Source organism: Bos mutus, chromosome 26 (genome assembly GCF_027580195.1).
Source record: "Bos mutus isolate GX-2022 chromosome 26, NWIPB_WYAK_1.1, whole genome shotgun sequence".
In the NCBI taxonomy this organism is placed as follows: Eukaryota; Metazoa; Chordata; class Mammalia; order Artiodactyla; family Bovidae; genus Bos; species Bos mutus.
The window spans coordinates 28,701,814-28,720,578 of record NC_091642.1 but is presented as its reverse complement, the minus strand read 5'-3'; the positions used below and the strand labels follow the sequence as shown (position 1 = coordinate 28,720,578).

Sequence of the window (18,765 nt, the reverse complement as noted above, 5' to 3'; positions counted from 1 at the left end):
GTCATTTTCTGGATAGAAATAATTCTTTACTTCCAGCCCCCATCCCAAATCAGAAAATTTGTTCTTCCTTCAAGATTTGTATTTGAGCTTCTTTTTATAAGTGCCTGTAAACAGTACATTCTAATCTTGACAGTGATGCTCATTGGCACAGTGGGAACTCAGGTTGTAGACACATCTCATGAGTAGCTGGGCACCAATCCCAGTTGAACTCAAGTTCTCAGTAGTTACACTACTACTTCCTTCTCTGTGTTCCAGAAGGCAGGATGACTGCCACTTTTAGATAATAACTTTATTGTTTGGGTACTTAAACTGGCTAGCAATTAGAGAGGAAAAAGACACAGCTCCTGCTTTTGAGGAGACCCATTGTCTTTATACAGTACTCACTGGAAGGATCAGCCTTGTCTTTGCACAGCACTTCTATTGATTGATCAGTCTGTCCTTGTGATTCAAGGTGACTAATTAGAATGATTCTGTTGTGGGGTAATTGTGGAACTGAGTTGAAGGGAGTCAGGGAGGTTAATTTTACCTCTGGCTAGAAGAGCTGTGTAATTGTTAGCTCTTTAGCTTTTATTCTTCCTCTTTTTCTGTATTTCATTATGTTCAATGGCAGTTGTTTATTTAAATGAAAATGTACTGGACTTTGTGGTGATTTGGAGCCCACTTGTAGTGGATGTGATCATGAAATAATGATTTATTGCCATCATATAAATAAACTAGGAAAAAAAAAAAAGTAAATAAACTAGGGATTGCAAGCTCAAATGCCTGAGTATCAGGCAGGTAATGTAAATGAGTGAAGTGAGCCAGGAGGGAATGTGTTAGGATATAGTAGTGACTATAGTTGGAGAAGGCAATGGCAGCCCACTCCAGTACTCTTGGCTGGAAAATCCCATGGACGGAGGGCCCTGGTGGGCTGCAGTCCATGGGGTTGCTAAGAGTCAGACACGACTGAGCAACTTCATTTTCACTTTTCACTTTCATGCATTGGAGAAGGAAATGGCAACCCACTCCAGTGTTCTTGCCTGGAGAATCCCAGGGAAGGGGGAGCCTGGTGGGCTGCTGTCTATGGGGTCGTATAGAGTCGGACACGACTGAAGTGACTTAGCAGCAGCAGCAGCAGCAGCAGCAGCAGCAGCAGTGACTGTAGTGTACTGAAATGTGAGCACAGTATGACCATGCTTCCTATTTTTCAGGAGAAACTGGGAATTCAGATCATTATGTTTTAAACTGTTGGCAACTAGTTAAATTATTTAAAAGCCTTTTACAGGTGGAAAATACGTCTGTGGACTGGATTCTGTGCCATGACAGTGGAGGATGACTCCTGATACTCAAGATGAGCAGACCTCATGAGACTTAATCACTGCAGTTCTCTATGTATAATCATACAGACTCACTTTTTAATATTTGTCCTACTCTGCCAACTTTTATGCTGAGTTGTCATGTTGGATGCTCTGAGTGGTTAAAAGATGAGTGAGAGAAAGAAGCCTTGTTTCATTTTTCATCTCCAAGGTGACAGAAAGGACATCTTTGGACAACTTTGGGCTTATCTCAGTAACTCACTGCATATAGTTCTTGGGATAACCTCAGAATCTCTATAGAGGGAGGAAGTGGAATGGAGAGCTGGGGTACACCAGTCACCTGCTTATTGGGTTGGGAGGATTTTCCAGTTGTATCCTCTCAGGGAATCAGCTTATTTCTTGGTTTGATTTTCTCTTACCTCCATACTTGAAGTAAATTTCTTGAGCCCAGTAAGTTATTTACTAATTCAGTAATTTTTGTTCACTTTCAACAAAGCACAGAATTATGGCATGTTCTTTGGCTAGCTATAGAAACCTTAAAAGCTCTGCATCTTTGGTGATTCTCTGGGATGTTAGAGAGATGAGTGAAGATAAACCTTGGAAGGGCCAGTTGATAGTTGTTCAGCTCCCTGGTACCTTCTACCTTCTCAGTATGCCCATCAGAGTTTTCTTGGTTTACATAGCTCTGTATTAGACATCAGAACACCATGAAAAAGAAAAAACCCTGAGTTTTTGCCTTTGGAGAATCTAATTTCTAGTTGGATAAGAACAACTTTTAAGCAATGAAGAAAAAAAATAATGGTCCACTAATAGTCTGTATGTGTGTGTTCAGTCGCTTAGTCGTGTCCGACTCTTTGAGATCCCTTAGACTATAGCCCGCCAGGCTCCTCTGTCCATGGAATTCTCCAGGCAAGAATACCTGAGTGGGTTGCCATGCCCTTCTCCAGGGAATCTTCTGAACCAAGGGATCAAACCCTGGTCTCCTGTATTGCAGGCATATTCCTTACTGTCTGAGTTACCAAGGAAGCCCCAACTAATCTAGTACCAAAGAAAATAAGACACATATACATGAATATGAAGAATTGACAATTACATAAAGAATTGTAATTATTTGCAATGTTTCATAGAAGAAATGTGAACATGCACATAGCATATGAGGAGACTTCAGGAAGATAGATGTAAATCAGAAGCATTATTCTTTGGTGGATAAATGTGGGTTCTTTTTGTCCGTAGAGTGGCTAATATGGAAGGTTTGTAACTTCTTTTAATAGTAGAGGAACAAACGTGGGTTACAGAAAGTTTTGCTTGCCCGGCTTAGAGTCCTTGTCTTCTGTGAAGCAATTGTTCTCACAAGAGGTGGATGTGAACTGCATCAATATTGAAGAGTCAGTCTTGGTATTCTTTCATTTATTCATTCAGTATTTATCAATTTTCTTACTATGTATGTATCATTTTTCTTTATCATTTTTCTGTGTAAAAGATGCTAAATTATGGTCTCTTCCTGAAATGCTCATAGACTCGTGGGAGAGACAGACTAAATAAATAATTATAAATTAGCATAAGATATGCTTAAATAGAGGTAGGTGCAGTGCTATGGGGTGACAGAAAAAAAAAAAAACCAAACCACTCTTGGAAAGTGGGTTAGCTAGGGAGGACTTACACCTTAGGTATTATCATAATAACAGCCAACCTTTGAGGGGTTTTAATATTCCTAATAGCATGCTCGGCCTTAACAACAAGTGGATGAGGAGGTACTAGCTCAGTTTTGCAATGAGAACTGTAAACTGGGGCTCAGAGAGCCTAAGAAACTTGTTTAATTAAGACCATATAGGTAATAATAGTCAAGAATACCACTGTGGTATTCTAAGTCTGTCATTGACTTTTGGATGTAATGAGTAAGGATTTACCAGGTGGATAAGAATGGGAAAAAATGTTCAAAACGGAAAAGGAACAGCATGCACAAAGGCAGACAGCAAAGATCGTGACTTGAACAAGAAAGAACTTTTGATGTTCTATTTAAGAAATATTTTTTGGCCACACTGCAAGGCATGGATCCTAGTTTCCCAATCGGGGATCAAACCCACTCCCCCAGCATTGGGAGGGCAGAGTCTTAACCACTGGACCACCAGCGAAGTCCCTTGATGATCTCTTATATAAAGAGTATATAGAGCATACATGGGGCATCAGTGTCCCCAGCCAAGCTTAAAAAACAGAGCATTACCAAAGCTAGGGCAATGTGTTGCCCTTCCCTGTTAGTCACATCTTCCTCCCCTTAGCCCCTGTTGTAAATTTTTTGTGCTTCCCTGGGGTGTAGTCTAGAGGGAGTTGCTAGTTGATACAGTGACAACTCCTCTTTGGATCCTCTTGGGGTGTGTAACTGGGATGCTGCAAAATACTAGAGGAATCCTGTTAGACCCAGGTTTAAACAGATAGTGGTTTCAAATAATATATGTTGCTCGGAATCTCTGAGCAGATAAGACAGTGGCTTATTTCCCTGGAGGATGTTAGTTGTTGTATTGTGTGTTTAGTTGTTTGTTCTTATATTATTTCTGATAAAAGGTAAACCTTAAGTTCTTTTCTACCATACTCATGAGGTGTCTGCTGGCCTTTGTGACCTTGTGACAAGGGGGTTCTAGGTCGTTGGCTACCAGGCAGCAAGTGGTTCATCAGAGCTTCCCTTTTGAACCCAAAGGACAAATTTCCCTTGGGAGATTCTTGGGTAAGGAGACGTGTTTCAAGGCTTGGAGGGAGATTAGGCAACTCTACATAGTCCTTGAAAATAATTCCTCTTTATTCCCTACATGTTTCTTTTTTTTTTTTTAACTAAGAAACTTAAGACAATGATTTTTTTGTTAGACCTTTGCTATCTTAGAAATGTGTTAGCTTTTGATGCCTAATGAATTTTGATTTAGTGTAGGTCGATTACTTCAGGTGGTATCCCAATTAATAACCTCAGATATGCAGATGACACCACCCTTATGGCAGAAAGTGAAGAGGAACTAAAAAGCCTCTTGATGAAGGTGAAAGTGGAAAGTGAAAAAGTTGGCTTAAAGCTCAACATTCGGAAAACGAAGATCATGGCATCCGGTCCCATCACTTCATGGGAAATAGATGGGGAAACAGTGTCAGACTTTATTTTTCTGGGCTCCAAAATCACTGCAGATGGTGACTGCAGCCATGAAATTAAAAGACGCTTACTCCTTGGAAGGAAGGTTATGACCAACCTAGATAGCATATTCAAAAGCAGAGACATTACTCTGCCAACAAAGGTTCGTCTAGTCAAGGCTATGGTTTTTCCTGTGGTCATGTATGGACGTGAGAGTTGGACTGTGAAGAAGGCTGAGCACCGAAGAATTGATGCTTTTGAACTGTGGTGTTGGAGAAGACTCTTGAGAGTCCCTTGGACTGCAAGGAGATCCAACCAGTCCGTTCTGAAGGAGATCAGCCCTGGGATTTCTTTGGAAGGAATGATGCTAAAGCTGAAACTCCAGTACTTTGGCCACCTCATGAGAAGAGTTGACTCAGTGGAAAAGACTCTGATGCTGGGAGGGATTGGGGGCAAGAGGAGAAGGGGATGACAGAGGATGAGATGGCTGGATGGCATCACTGACTCGATGGACATGAGTCTGAGTGAACTCTGGGAGTTGGTGATGGACAGGGAGGCCTGGCGTGCTTCGATTCATGGGGTCACAAAGAGTCAGACACGACTGAGCGACTGATCTGATCTGATCTGATCTGATCCAATCCCAATTAAAAATTTATTTCTTCTGAAAGCCTTCCAAATAGCATGTAGATCTCAGATAAGTCTTGACACTTTTGTTTGCAATTTGTAGTATAGTGTTGTTTCTTGTTTCTGTATTGTTCTCAGTATGGGTGTTTTCTCTCTTGCTCCTAGTTCTTTATTTAAAAAATTTTTTTTATTTACTTTTGGTTGTACTGGGTCTTCACTGCTTCACAGGCTTTTCTCTAGTTGTGGTACATGGGCTTCTCTTTGCTGTGGCTTCTCTTGTTGCCGAGCACGGATTCTAGGGCGGCTGGACTTCAGTAGGTGCGGTTCCTGGACTCTAGAGCACAGGCTCAATAGTTGTGGCCCAGGGGCTTAGTTGTTCCGTGGCACGTGGGATCTTCCTGGATCAGGGATCCAACCCATGTCTCCTGCATTGGCAACTGATTCCCAGCACTGAACCATTAGGGAATTCCTCTTAGTTCTTCAAAAGAGAAATTAAACGTACTTCCCTGGCAGTCCAGTGGTTAAGACCCCGAGCTTCTGCTATGGGGGGAATCACGGGCAGGGGACCTGTGTTCGATCCTGGATCGGGGAACTAAGATCCCACATGCCCTGGAGAACAACCAAAAAAAAGAGAAATTAAATATTCTTATTTTATAGTGGTCCTCTCCAGGCCCCCCCAAATATTTTTTACAATGATTGTAGTCAGTATATATACTACATATATTGAAAGCCCTCCAGGCCCCCCACTTGCTTTTGTAGCTTTACCTGCTATTATTCTCCTAGGAATAATGTTCCAACAAGTCTGGAATAATCCTGATCCTTTACATACTGAATTTTCCCACCAGTAAGCTTTTGCTCTTGCCATTCTCTTGTATTTTTGGCTGTTTGAATCCTGTTTTTCATTTGCTTTTCCAGTGTTCTCTAACAGGAATATTTTCTCTACTTCACCCCTGTGACACTGCGTACCACTCATGTATTGGGATATGTATGGGTTGTGTATAGATGTATGTGTTTAATCTATTAGATTATAAATTCCTTGTGGGTGGATAGGGATAATTCGGTATGACTGTGTCTAGCATTTTGCTTAGCATGTGCTAAGTAATATCTGGTTGACTGAGGTGAATGTTTATTAGTTAATTAACTTTGATTGCTGTTCTTAATCATTTACACATGAAATAATACAACTATTTTTCTAAAGAGCTACTCATTTTTAAAAATCTAAAATTTAAAAAACTTTAAATTTTAAAGTTTAAAAATAGGTAATATATGTATGTGACACAAAATTCAAAAAGTATAAAAGAATATACAAAGAAAAGTAAGGCTTCCCCCCTCCACTGTGAGAGGAAGGAACTAGAAGTTCCGTTCTCCAGTGGCAACCTCTGTTGTGTGCTATGTCAACTCGCCTCAGTCATGTTTGATTCTCTGCAATCTTTTGAACTATAGCCCGCCAGGCTCCTCTGTTCACGAGATTCTCCAGGCAAGATTACTAGAGTGGGTTGCCATGCCCTCTTCCAGGGGATCTTCCCAATCCAGGAATTGAACCTGTGTCTCTTACATCTCCTGCTTTGGCAGGTGGGTTCTTTACTTCTAGTGCTGCGTGGGAAACCCAGTGTTTAACACTCCTCCACACTGGGGAATCGAACCCTGGTCTCCCGAATGACAGGTGGGGATACTCACCACTATGCTAAGAGTGTCTTAAAAATCTTTTCAGAGATCTAGAACATATTCATCTTGCCTAAATAATTTAAGGAAGAAGAGGTACTAGAGATTTTCTGATACTTTAAGTTATTTTTAAATTTATTTTTCTTCTACTTCTTGATTCTCTTCCTCTTCATCATTATGTGTTCTCATCATTGAATCTTCTCCATTCATTGAAGAGAATATTATTGTGTGCCTAGAGCATTTAGTCTTCTGAGACTAACCTAGTTGTTTCTTTAAATTGTTATTAAAATAAATGTTGGGACTTCCCTGATGGTCCAGTGGTTAAAATTCTGTGTTCCCAATGCAGGGGGCATCATTTCGATCCCTGGTTGGGGAAGATCCCACATACTACATGGTGAGGCCAAAAAAACAAAATCTTTAAACAATAGATACTATCTTTTGTTGGAATTCCCTGTGGATTGAGAGAGGTGTTATGGGCCTTTACAAAATTTGTACTTTTTTCCTTTGTCATAGTAGTTTACATGCTTCTCACTTTCTTTATGCAAAATATGCAAATAGAGCTACTTGCAGCGTGCTTCCCCCCCACCCCCCACCCCGTGTCTCTGGTTCAGTTTTCTTTTAGATCCTGCTGAACTCTATAAATGCTTCAAGGGCAGAAATTATATCTCATTTCTTTCATAATTATTAATTTTAAATTATATTGATAGTATAGTAATACATTCTTGTAAAAAATTAGAACATAGATAAGGCTATGCTGCTGCTGCTGCTAAGTCGCTTCAGTCGTGTCCGACTCTGTGCAACCCCATAGATGGCAGCCCACCAGGCTCCACTGTCCCTGAGATTCTCCAGGCAAGAACACTGGAGTGGGTTGTCATTTCCTTCTCAATGCAGGAAAGTGAAAAGTGAGAGGGAAGTCGCTCAGTCGTGTCCGACTCTTCAAGACCCCATGGACTGCAGCCCACCAGGCTCCTCCATCCATGGGATTTTCCAGGCAAGAGTGCTGGAGTGGGGTGCCTTTATAAGTATCCTCTGATTGCAACCTAATTTCATAATACCTTCTCTAGAGATAACTGTGGTTATTGAGTTTTGGTACATCTGCTCAAACCTTTTATTCATTGTTTACATATCTCTGTATATACCTATATCTCTCTATATACCTGTAACGACATTAGATGACTCACAAACACAGTATTTCAAGGGAAAAAGACAAATTGCAGAAGAATACATACAATCTGATATTATACAAAATATAAAAATAGGCAGAATGATACATACTGTCTAAAGATACATATCAATGAAGTAAAAGTATAAAGCAACATTAAAATTTTAATAAACATCAGATTTAGAATAGTGGGGACTATGGATGAAAGAGAGAAGGATGTAATTAGGAAGGACTTCAGTTGTACTGTTCTTAATCTGGATACTGGCTTGTTATATCACTCTTTATATCTTGAAAGTGAAAGAAAGTGTTAGTCACTCAGTCATGTCCAGCTGTTTTCGACCCTGTTAACTGTGGCCTTTCAGACTCCTATGCCCATGGAATTCTCCAGGCAAGATTACTAGAATGGGTTGCCATTCCCTTCTCCAGGGGGATCTTCCCATCCCAGGGATCTAACTCAGGTCTCCTGAAATGAAGGCAGATTCTTTACCAACTAAGCCACCAGGGAAGCCCGTTTATATCTTTGTTGTTGTTGTTCAGTTGCTCAATCATGCCCGACTCTTTGCGACCCGATGGACTGCAGCATGCCAGGCTTTCCAGTCCTTCACCATCTCCCAGAGCTTGCTCAAACTCATATCCATTGAATTTGTTGTACCATCCAACCATCTCATCCTCTGTCATCCCCTTCTCCTGCCTTCAGTCTTTCCCAACAGGAGTCTTTTCAGGGTCTTTTCTAATGAGTAAGCTCGTCACATTAGGTGGCCAAAATATTGGAGCTTCAGCTTCAGTATCAGTCCTTCCAGTGAATAGTCAGGGTTGATTTCCTTTAGGATTGACTGGTTTGATCTCCTTGCAGTCCAAGGGCTTTATATCTTACTTTATGTTAAATATTACATATTTTTAAAAACGAAACTCTAGTATTTTATGTAGGATTGGTTAGTTGGTTTTTACATAACTGGTGACATATAATCATATACTACAGTTTTTTTGTTTTTTCATTTCACAGTATGTCTGAGGCTCTTTCCGTGTCTTTTGCTCTGTTCCTTAGCACTCTGAAAGATGCCTTATGCATAGTAGCTGCTCATTAAGTATTTCTGAAATCGCTTCACTTACTCTGTTAACCTCACTGTTTTTTATTTTATTTTTAATTGGAGGATAATTACTTTACAGTATTGTGATGGTTTCTGCCATACATCAACGTGAATCAGCCACAGGCATACACATGTCCCCTCCCTCTAAAAACCTCCCTCCCTATCCCATGCCTCTAGGTTGTCACAGAGCACCAGCTTTGGATTTCTTGTGTCATGCAGCAAATTCCCACTGGCTATCTATTTTACATATGGTAATGTATATGTTTCAATACTACTCTCAAATCATCCCACCCTCTCCCTCCCCAACAATGATCTTATGTCTGCATCTTCTTTGCTGCACTGTGAGTAGGATCATCAGTACCATCTTTCTAGATTCCATATATATTGCTAGTATACAATATTTGTCTTCCTTTTTCTGACTTCACTCTGTATAATAGACTCTGGGTTTATCCACCTCATTAGAATCGACTCAAATGCATCCCTTTTTTATTGCTGAGTAATATTCCATTGTATATATGTACCACAACTTCTTTATCCATTCGTCTATTGAGGGACATACAGGTTGCTTCTGTGTCCTAGCTATTGTAAAAAGTGCTGCAGTGAATAGTGCTGCACTGGGGTACATGTGTAGCCTTTGTGCTTTAATTTTCCTTGAGCCTGATCTAAATGTCTATATAACTGTGTGTCTCCCCTTCCCTTCTCTTTATCCCTTTTGCTTTTTAAAATTTTGTCTATTTTGAGGAGGATTCTAAATAATGGGAAGTGATTAGGTTGGTTTTATAAGCTCCTATTAAGGTTTTCTCTATGCCAAGAAGAGTCTACCTTTCAGTTTGCTTATTAGAGATTTCCTGCTATAAGCAAGTGAACTTGACTTTTTAGAACTTTTCAAAGCTTGCATCACTGCCACTGTCCAATTTTCTGGAGCTGACTTGGCAGAATAAATGCAGTCTAAAAATTGATATTGTAACTGTGGTTCCAAACTAAGGCTATTTTTCTAACAGCCTTCATTCTTTTTTTTTTTTTTAACTTAGACCTTCATTACTGATTGGGTTGATAAAGTAAAAGAACAATAGGAAGGTCTGAAATATTTCTTTAACAAGCTAGGCACACAGAGGTATCTGCTTGTCTTCATGCTTTGTAGGGTAGATTTGAGGGACATTGACTTTGAGGAATTTGAATGCTTTTTAGAGATTGTTGAGGTGCCTTAGAGAAATTTTCTGGTGTAATGTTTTTGGAGTTGTATCTTGAACTTTTAGAGACCTCTAGAAGAGCCAGGTAATTGGATTCATAACATAAGAAGGACCTTATCACATTTTAGTATTATAGGTGGGGAATCTTGGTACTAAAAAGCTAAATTAATAGTTCTGACTTTATCAGGTACTGATTCAAGCATGGGGATGCTCTTGGGTAACCAAATATTAACTAACTTTTCTCTTAACTGTTTCAGTAGGTTTGCCAGGATGGTGGATAAAAATATTTACATCATTCAAGGGGAAATTAACATTGTGGTTGGGGCCATCAAACGAAATGCCCGATGGAGCACCCATACACCACTGGTAAGTGGGGGATGGGCAGAACACTTGGTTACTGAGTTGTTGTAGGGGATCTGATACATGGTCAGTTTCCTGGTAATAATGATAATAGGAGCAATTCAGAGTTTTTCAGAAGGGTATCAAGGACCCTTCTGTTTTATTTTAATAAGAGTCAAATTTATAAGCTGCCTTTTTTTCTCTAGAACCCAAAAGGTGATACCATTTTTCTTCTAGCTGTTTTTATAAGCAGCTTAAGCTAGTACTTGGAACCTCTTTGATATGTCTAAACATGTCAGAAAGATTTCTTATCTTCTTTTTTGTTTGTTTACTTTTTGAACCAGAAATTTTACTTCTAAGAATTTATTCTAATATTCAAATATTAGAAAAAAATTGCGATATAGATTCCTTACCTTCTGATTCCTGAGAACTATAATTAGCTATCAAATTCATTTCAATGAGTGCAGTTATTGGCACATGGAATATGGCTTTGTAATGGTACTCCTTGGAAATTCAGCAAGCTTTCAAATATAGAGACCAAATCTTGCTAATAAGATGAGTAAGCTTAACTGTTGTAAAGCTCTCTTTGTTGCATATGTATGTTCAGTGATGTTTTTGTTACAGTTGTATAAAACAGTTTTGAGTACAATTGTAAAATTAAAGTTTAGACATTTCTAGCTTGGTGAATATGTATATGTTTGTTTAGAAATTTCTCACTTTCATTAATAAAAATGAACTGTTTTATAAGTAAGAGGGGAGTTACGGATGAATGTATATGACTATGATAGCTATGAAGAAAGAGAAGAGATAGGGTAATACATGTCTCAGTCTGTATGTTTCAGTCTGTTTGGGATGTTCTAACCCAATACCATGGACTGGGTAGCCTATAAACAGATTTTTTTTTTTTAAACAATGTATTTATTTCCAGGGGCTGAAAGTTCAATATCAGAATGTTAGCATGCTTGGGTGAGGTACTTCTGGGTCTCAGATTTCTCATTGTATCCTCACATGGTAGAAGGGGCAAGGGAACACTCTTGGCATGTGGGATCTTAGTTCTCCGAGGAGGGATCAAACCTGTGCCCCCTGCAGTGGAAGCATGGAGTTTTAACCACTGGACCACCAGGGAAGTCCCAGCACAGAAGTTTTGAGGGGTCATGATCATTCAGACCATAGCACATGTAGAAGACCTAGCAGTCTATGGTAACTTGAATGCCATGGTCTTGGTGTAGATTAACATTAGCACTTCAGGATGTACTATTTTAGGTAAGCCCAGGGTACTTCTATGAGAATAAGAGATTAGGGAACTGGAAAAATGAACCATGGCTAACTTCCTTTTCGTCAGAAGGAAAACTGACTGAATTTTCTGGTTGGATTCAGAGAAAGAGCTCTTGATCTATCTTTTATTTCCTTTTTACTCTTGGTCTGATAATGGATTCTTTTTTTTAATCTGTGTGTTATAGGATGAAGAAAGGGATCCTCTGCTGCATAGTTTCAGTCATCTAAAGGAGGTTTTAAACAATGTAACAGGTAAGTGTGTTTGATTTATTGCAAGGATGGGCAAACTTTTTCTTTATAGTATAAGACTATATGATATTTTAGACTTTGCAGGCTGTAGCAACTGCAGCTACTCAACTCTGTCATTGTAACTCAAATGCAGACTCAGATAATACTTAAATGAATAATAAATACAATTTTCTTTAAAAAAAACAGGCTGCAAGCCAGTTTTGGCCCACAGGTGTAGTTTGCTCTGGTTTATTTTACTGCTGATCCTTCCTGGAGCTCTTAGTGTCCCACTTTAGTGGGGTATCGGCATTCATACAATTATAAGCTTCCTTCTTTGCTTGAGTTATAAGTGTTATTTTTGGCTAATGTTCTGTTTTGTTTTAGCTATTTTTCTTTCTCTAACTCACGTATGCCGTCAGATAGGAAGTTGATGACACAAGTGAAGTATTTAATACTTGCAGTATAACCTTTCTCTTACAGAAAATCCTTACTGGTTTTAGGACCTGAGCTTTCTGTAATGCAGCTCTTTTAGTCTTCACTTGTTCCCAGAATCTTTTGTGTCACACACTCCGCCTTTGTTTTCCTAATCATAATTATCTTATGTAATATTTATATGTTTAAAATTTTCAAAGCCACTTTCACATTTATTACCTTATTGAATTTTTTTCACTTTTGTTTTATTTATATTTCAGATCAGAAACTTCATTCTTTCTTCTTTTAGTTTAATTGAGATGTAATTGATATATAGCACTATATAACTTTAAGATGTACATAGTGCTTTGAATTACATACATTATGAAATGATTTCCCAATAAGTTTAGTGAACATCTGTCATCTCACAGATACAAAATTAAAGAAATAGAAAAAAAAAATTTTTTTTCTGGTGAGAACTCTTAGGATTTAGTCTCTTAACAACTTTCATGTGTAACATACAGCAGTGTTAATTACATTTATCATGTTGTATGTGCGTACATGCATGCTCAGTCACTCAGTACGTCTGACTCTTTCTGACCCCATAGACTGTGGGTTGCCAGGCTCCTCTGTCCATGGGATTTTTCAAGCAAGAATATTGGAATGAAGAATACTGGTTGCCATTTCCTCCTCAGTGGGATCTTCCTGACCTAGGGATTAGACCCATGTCTCCTGCGTCGGCAGGTGGATTCTTTACCACTGGGTCACCTGTGAAGCCCATTGTGTTGTACATTACAGCCCTAATACTTATTTATCTTATAACTAGAAGATTGTGTCTTTTGGCTGCTTTCATCTAGTTCCTCTTTCCCCCACCCCCTGCCTCTGGAAACCACAAATCTGATCTTTTTGTTTGTGAGTTTATTTGTTTGCTTTTGAAATAGAATTGACCTGTAATACTATGTTCTTGCTATACAACATTGTGATTTGATGTTTCTGTACATTTCAAAATGTTCGCCATGATAAGCCTAGTTACTATACCTTTTTGAAACTTTTACACAACCTATGAGGGAGGCATGGCAGATTTGTCCCCCTTTTATGAATGAAGTTGAAGCCCAGAGATATTTTAAGTGATTTAGCTGAGATCACACTGATCCTAAGAAGTGGAGTCAGAACTCAAAACTAGAGTTCAGGCCCCTAACACCAGATTCAGTGCCCTGTTCTGTGTGGTTTCTGCTCATACAATTAGAGGAGAATGTACACAGGAAATGCTTTATATTATGTTTAAAAACATGTCGAGGGAGGAGGTAAAGGCTCAACACTTCATATTTTTCAAGCTGGTGGGGGGAAGATATAGACATAAAGGGAAAGCCTCAGGGCTGTGCTCCTCTGTTGACTGTAAAGGGCTTTTGCAGTGTATATCCCTGGAATGTTTTTAGCTAGTAACATCTAACACCACGATTGAAATAGCTTTTAGGCTTCTGCAGATTAAATAAATGAAAAATAAGTAAATGTTCTCCTTTTATGAGTAACGTAGGAGAATATCTGGAGAAAAATTCCTTTTACTTTCCTAACCCTAATCCTAGGGAATCTAAGGATTTTCTACATGTTTGTTTAAAGGAGCAAATTTGACTCAATGGGAAAAAGTGTTGGCAATGTTAGCCAATGATCAAATATAGAGGAAGAGGTGTCTGATAGCTAGTTTGCAGGGCTAATGCTGCAACTAGGCATGTTCTCATTTTATGGCCTGTACTGAAAGTGATTTGGCTGCTTTAGAAAGTTGGTGGCTTGTGCAGATTTTTTTTTTCAATTGAAATATAGTTGATTTACAGTGTTGTGTTAATTTCTTCTGTACAGCAAAGTGATTTAGTTATACATATATACATTCTTTTTTTTTTTTTTTACATATATACATTCTTTTCCATGATGGTTTATCCTGGGATACTGAATATAGTTTCCTGTGCTATATAATAGGACCTTGTTGTCCGTCCATTCTATACGTAGTAGTTTGCATCTTCCCAGGTGGCACTAGTGGTAAAGAACCCACCTGGCAATGTAGCAGATGCAAGAGATGAGGGTTCAATCCTTGGGTGGGAAAGATCCCTTGGTGGAGGGAGTGGCAACCCACTCTAGTGTTCTTGCCTGGAGAATCCCATGGGCAGAGGAGCCTGGTGGGCTACAGTCCATAGAGTTGCAAAGAGTCGGACACAACTGAAGTTAACTTAGCACGCACGCAGCACGCACTAAGCCCAAACTCCCAGTCCATCCTCCCCTCCCCCGTAGCACAAGTCTGTTCTCTCTCTGAGTGTTTCTGCTTCATAGGTAGGTTCATTTGTGTCATGTTTTACATTCTGTGTACAAGTGATATTGTATGGTATTTGTCTTTCTGACTTACTTCACTTAGTATGATAATCTCTAGTTGCATCCATGTTGCTGCCAGATTTTTTTTTTAACTTTTCATGTAAAGCTTACATATCCCAATTACAAAGAAAAATAGTCAATAGATATTTACAATTCTTTTTCGTGGGTCAGAGTTTGGAGTATTATCTTTCTCAGAGAATACATTTGGAAAATGTTTGGCAAGCATTTTATATACAGCTAAGAATTGTTGTCATAGTGGCTGAAAGTGAAAGAACGTGAAGTCTCTCAGTCGTGTCTGACTCTTTGCAACCCCATGGACTGTAGCCTACAACGCTCCTCCGTCCATGGGATTTTCCAGGCAAGAGTACTGGAGTGGGGTGCCACTGCCTTCTCCAGAGGATCAAACCTGGGTCTCCCGCATTGTAGGCCGATGATTTACCATCTGAGCCACCAGGGAAGTCCCGTAAGTGGCTGGGTACGTCCTAAAATGGTTGAGGTGAGACTGGAGTTGCCTTGTAGGCCTTTTGGGCACTTTGCAGACCCTCAGGAGCTGAGGTGGTGCTGCTCTCCTGATAAAGCCACGTTTCCTACTTGCCATCCAATCCATATCCCACACTTGTTTTCTCCATTCTGACGTATCCCAAGACTTCAGTTCAGAGATGGTATCTGTGGTGAGTAGTGCAGTCCAGGATTTGGTTTCTAGTTCATCTGAGAGTTACCAAACTTGAGTCTGCTGCCTTAATTTCTTACATCTTTGGATTAGGAATCCAGATTATCTTCTGCTTGAAACTATTAAAACCAGAATGTGCTGAGGAACCAGTTCTGTTAGTGGTACTAGGAACATAGCTGGGTGTTGGCCAAGCTTTCCCTCAGAGTGAAGAAGAAGGTGATGATATTCTCCAGGGGCCAGTAGCTGTGGCAGGTATTGAAACAGTGCCTGTCTAAGTTGCCCCATTGTTCTTGGGTTTTAACATATCACCCACCTGATAAAATGACAGAGTGGATCTGAAATAGAGCATTTCATGGTCTTCTGATTGGTTCTGACCCCCCACATAGTGCTGGCTTCCAGGAGCAGGTTTATGGGTCAGCTGCTCCTGTGGTCCTGGACTTTGTAATCCATGACCAATTTCTTGTTTCTTTTACTGAAACAAACAGATTTTTTTTTTGATTGGCAGTGTCAGGAGGATTGCTTTCTTGGAAGCCTGTTAATGGTCGGAGGCTGGGAAAGGGTTTTGAACTTGGAGAGAGAAACTGAAGGGACTGCCCATGCTATGTGACTGGGAATGGTGTACCACTTAGGTTGGAAGAACTATGGTAGGAATTCCAAGACTCCATTCAGTTAAACTCATGAAACTGATTTGGGCTTGGTCTCTTTTTACAAAGGCTTTTTATTTGCACTTTTCTAGACTATCTGCTGGCTGGGTTGGTTAAGAATATTATTAATGGACATAGGTGATTCATTGGACATTGTCAGTCAACCAAAGCAATTTTTCCTCTTGTAAACAGTCAGAAGACCTTTTAAGGGCATAAGTGCTACCTACTCCTCCAGGAACATTGTCTGAGCATTGTAAAGGATGTAAGTCTACTGTCTCTAGTAAGGGTTGGGTAAGTCCATGTCGTTATTCTCATAGGTGTGTCTCTGGACCACATTTGCAGTCCATATTTGCCCAAAATGCATGATAACTGAATGCTCTGTAATATCTAGAGTAATAGAATGTTCTAATACCACATCTAAAGAGAGGGTTGCACTTGGAAAGTATGAAGTGCCTGAGAGCAAAGTGTGCATATTGGTACTTTGGATAAAGCCATAGCTCACCACCAGTAAGACTTGACTGCTGCCCCTCATTTAGTCTTTCAGTTCTCTTAAAGAATCCTTTAAGAGGTTATTCTAAAGGAGTTAAAACAGATGTGTGGTTGCTAGGAGCAGGAAGTGGGCATGGGAAGTAACTGCTAATGGTAATAGGGTTTCTTTTAGGGGTGATGAAAATGTTCTGGAATTAGATCATGATGATGGTTGTACAACTTTGTGAATATACTAAAAACTGTAGAAGTGTATACTTTACAAGGATGAATTTTATGGCATATGAAATCTATCTTAATTTTTCAAAATAGCAAGTGTAGACTGGAAAAGCAATGGGATTCACCAGCTCTTTCTCAGCACTCAGAGCCATGAAGGACTGCCTCTGACTATACTTGCTGCTGTGCTTTGAACCCATTGCCCAGCAAAGGCAGCGTAAGGCTCTGTTCAGCCTCTTGGCCCAGTTTGTCCTTTTATGTCTCTCTCATTAACTCAAGAAGCACATGGCTTTTATATTTAAATTTATTCAAGCTGTAATCTTTGACATTTGAGTTAGCTTTTAGTACAGTTTTGCATTTATAGTAATATATATTATGTATTTTCTCTATCCCCAAAGAATCCATTTTAATCTTTTCCGGATGCAAATTTCAGGCTGTCTTGCCCCATCTCCCCTTTCTTTCTCTGTTTCCCCTCCCCCAATGGAGTGTGTTTGATCAGGTGTGGCAGGAACATCCACTGTCAAGCTGCGCCCTTTATATTAGTCAATATTATCCTTCTCCCCCCTCCCTGTCTGTCTGCCCCTTTGGGCTTTCCCAGTTGATTTATAATTTTGGAATTCTCATCGGAGTCTGTAATACAGTTTGTTCATTATTTAACCAAAACCTGTTTAATGAGCAGAGAGAGGCAATGTAAATGTTAGGCATGTTGCAGTGATGTACCTTTGTGCTTCTCAAAGCGGGTGGGTAGTTAACTCTGTGCTGCCTGCAGGGCTGGGGCTTCCTGGCCTTAGGGGCAGAAGGACCAATGCCTCTTCCTTGCATCTGCTCAAGCCATACGGTGGGCTTAGATTCCAAAGACACATTTCTTTTTATCCTTTTAGAGATCTTGTTGGGGCTCTTGCGTATTGGAGTTATCTATAATCTCACAGACTGGGCGGTAAGATTTGTGGCATGAGACAGGGGGATGGAAGGGAAAGTGAAATATTAAAATACTTGATACCGCTCTTGGTTTTAGGTGTGTAGAGAGTTGTTCAGTCACTCAGTCGTGTCCGACTCTTTGTGACCCCATGGACTGCAGCACGCCAGACTTCCTTGTCCTTCACCATCTCCCGGAGCTTGTTCAAACTCATGTCCGTTGAGTCAGTGATGCCGTCCATCCATCTCATCCTCTGTCATCCCCTTCTCCTTCTGCCTTCAATCTTTCCCAGCATCAGGGTTTTTTTCCCTAATGAGTCATGTCTTCGCATCAGGTGGCCAAAGTTTTGGAGCTTCAGCATCAGTCCTTCCAGTGAATATTCAGGATTGATTTCCTTTAGGATCGACTGGTTTCCTTTAGGATCTCCTTGCAGTCCAAGCTGTAGAGAGTAGACAGTTTACTTTTTTTTAGCTGTACTATGCCGCATGTTGGATCTTACTTCTCTGACCAGGGATCAGACTTGTGCCCACTGCAGTTAAAGCACAAAGTCTTTACCATTGGACTGCCAGGGAAGTTCCCCAAGTGTAGACAGCTTAGAGTAATCCTTCTAGCCAGCATGGTCTCTGGTCTTTGATCTTTTTGTTTCCCGATTAGATAAGTGCTTGGAAGCCTTAGTACCCTTCATTCAATATAGCTTCCCATACAGTGCTCCAATCAATTGTGATTTGTGGTGTTTGGCTATGGTTATTTACCTCCAGATTTTAGGCTGCCTTTGTCCTTGGTGTTTAAACTTAGATCATTACAAAGAGATTCTTTTCCAGAATTCAAAATTTTTAAACCAAAAATTTTGGTTTAAAGCACAGAGGGAAGAACAGTCTAAAAGTATCCCACCAGAATCTAAGGAATCACCTCTTAATGACTTTAAGGGCTTGAGAAAGACCTCTTAGTGATATGTGTGTGTGTCAGGGGTGGTGGTGGGGAGGGTAGTAAGTTTGCCTATGGAGATAAAACTTCTTGCTGGTCTTTTTAATTTTGAGGACCTATGAGGCTCGGGGTATTTAGCATAAGACTGAGGTGGTCTTGAAGCTCAGTATA

The 18,765-nt window shown here is 39.9% G+C and overlaps 1 protein-coding gene across 7 annotated transcripts in view; it reads left to right on the top strand.

Annotated features, from left to right (window-relative positions):
* GBF1 (golgi brefeldin A resistant guanine nucleotide exchange factor 1) overlaps positions 1-18,765 on the top strand; it is a 123,839-nt gene that overhangs the window by 1,937 nt on the left and 103,137 nt on the right. For 4 of the 7 annotated variants that reach the window (XM_070363800.1, XM_005888065.2, XM_005888063.2 and 1 more), the window contains 2 exons: positions 10,385-10,493; positions 11,927-11,993. In XM_070363800.1, the coding sequence (XP_070219901.1) occupies positions 10,398-10,493; positions 11,927-11,993 (163 nt within the window). In that variant the 5' untranslated portion in view covers positions 10,385-10,397. Of the gene's footprint in view, positions 1-9,172; positions 9,189-10,384; positions 10,494-11,926; positions 11,994-18,765 lie in introns of those variants that run through there. The other 3 variants (XM_070363804.1, XM_070363801.1, XM_070363802.1) reach the window with 3 other exon arrangements.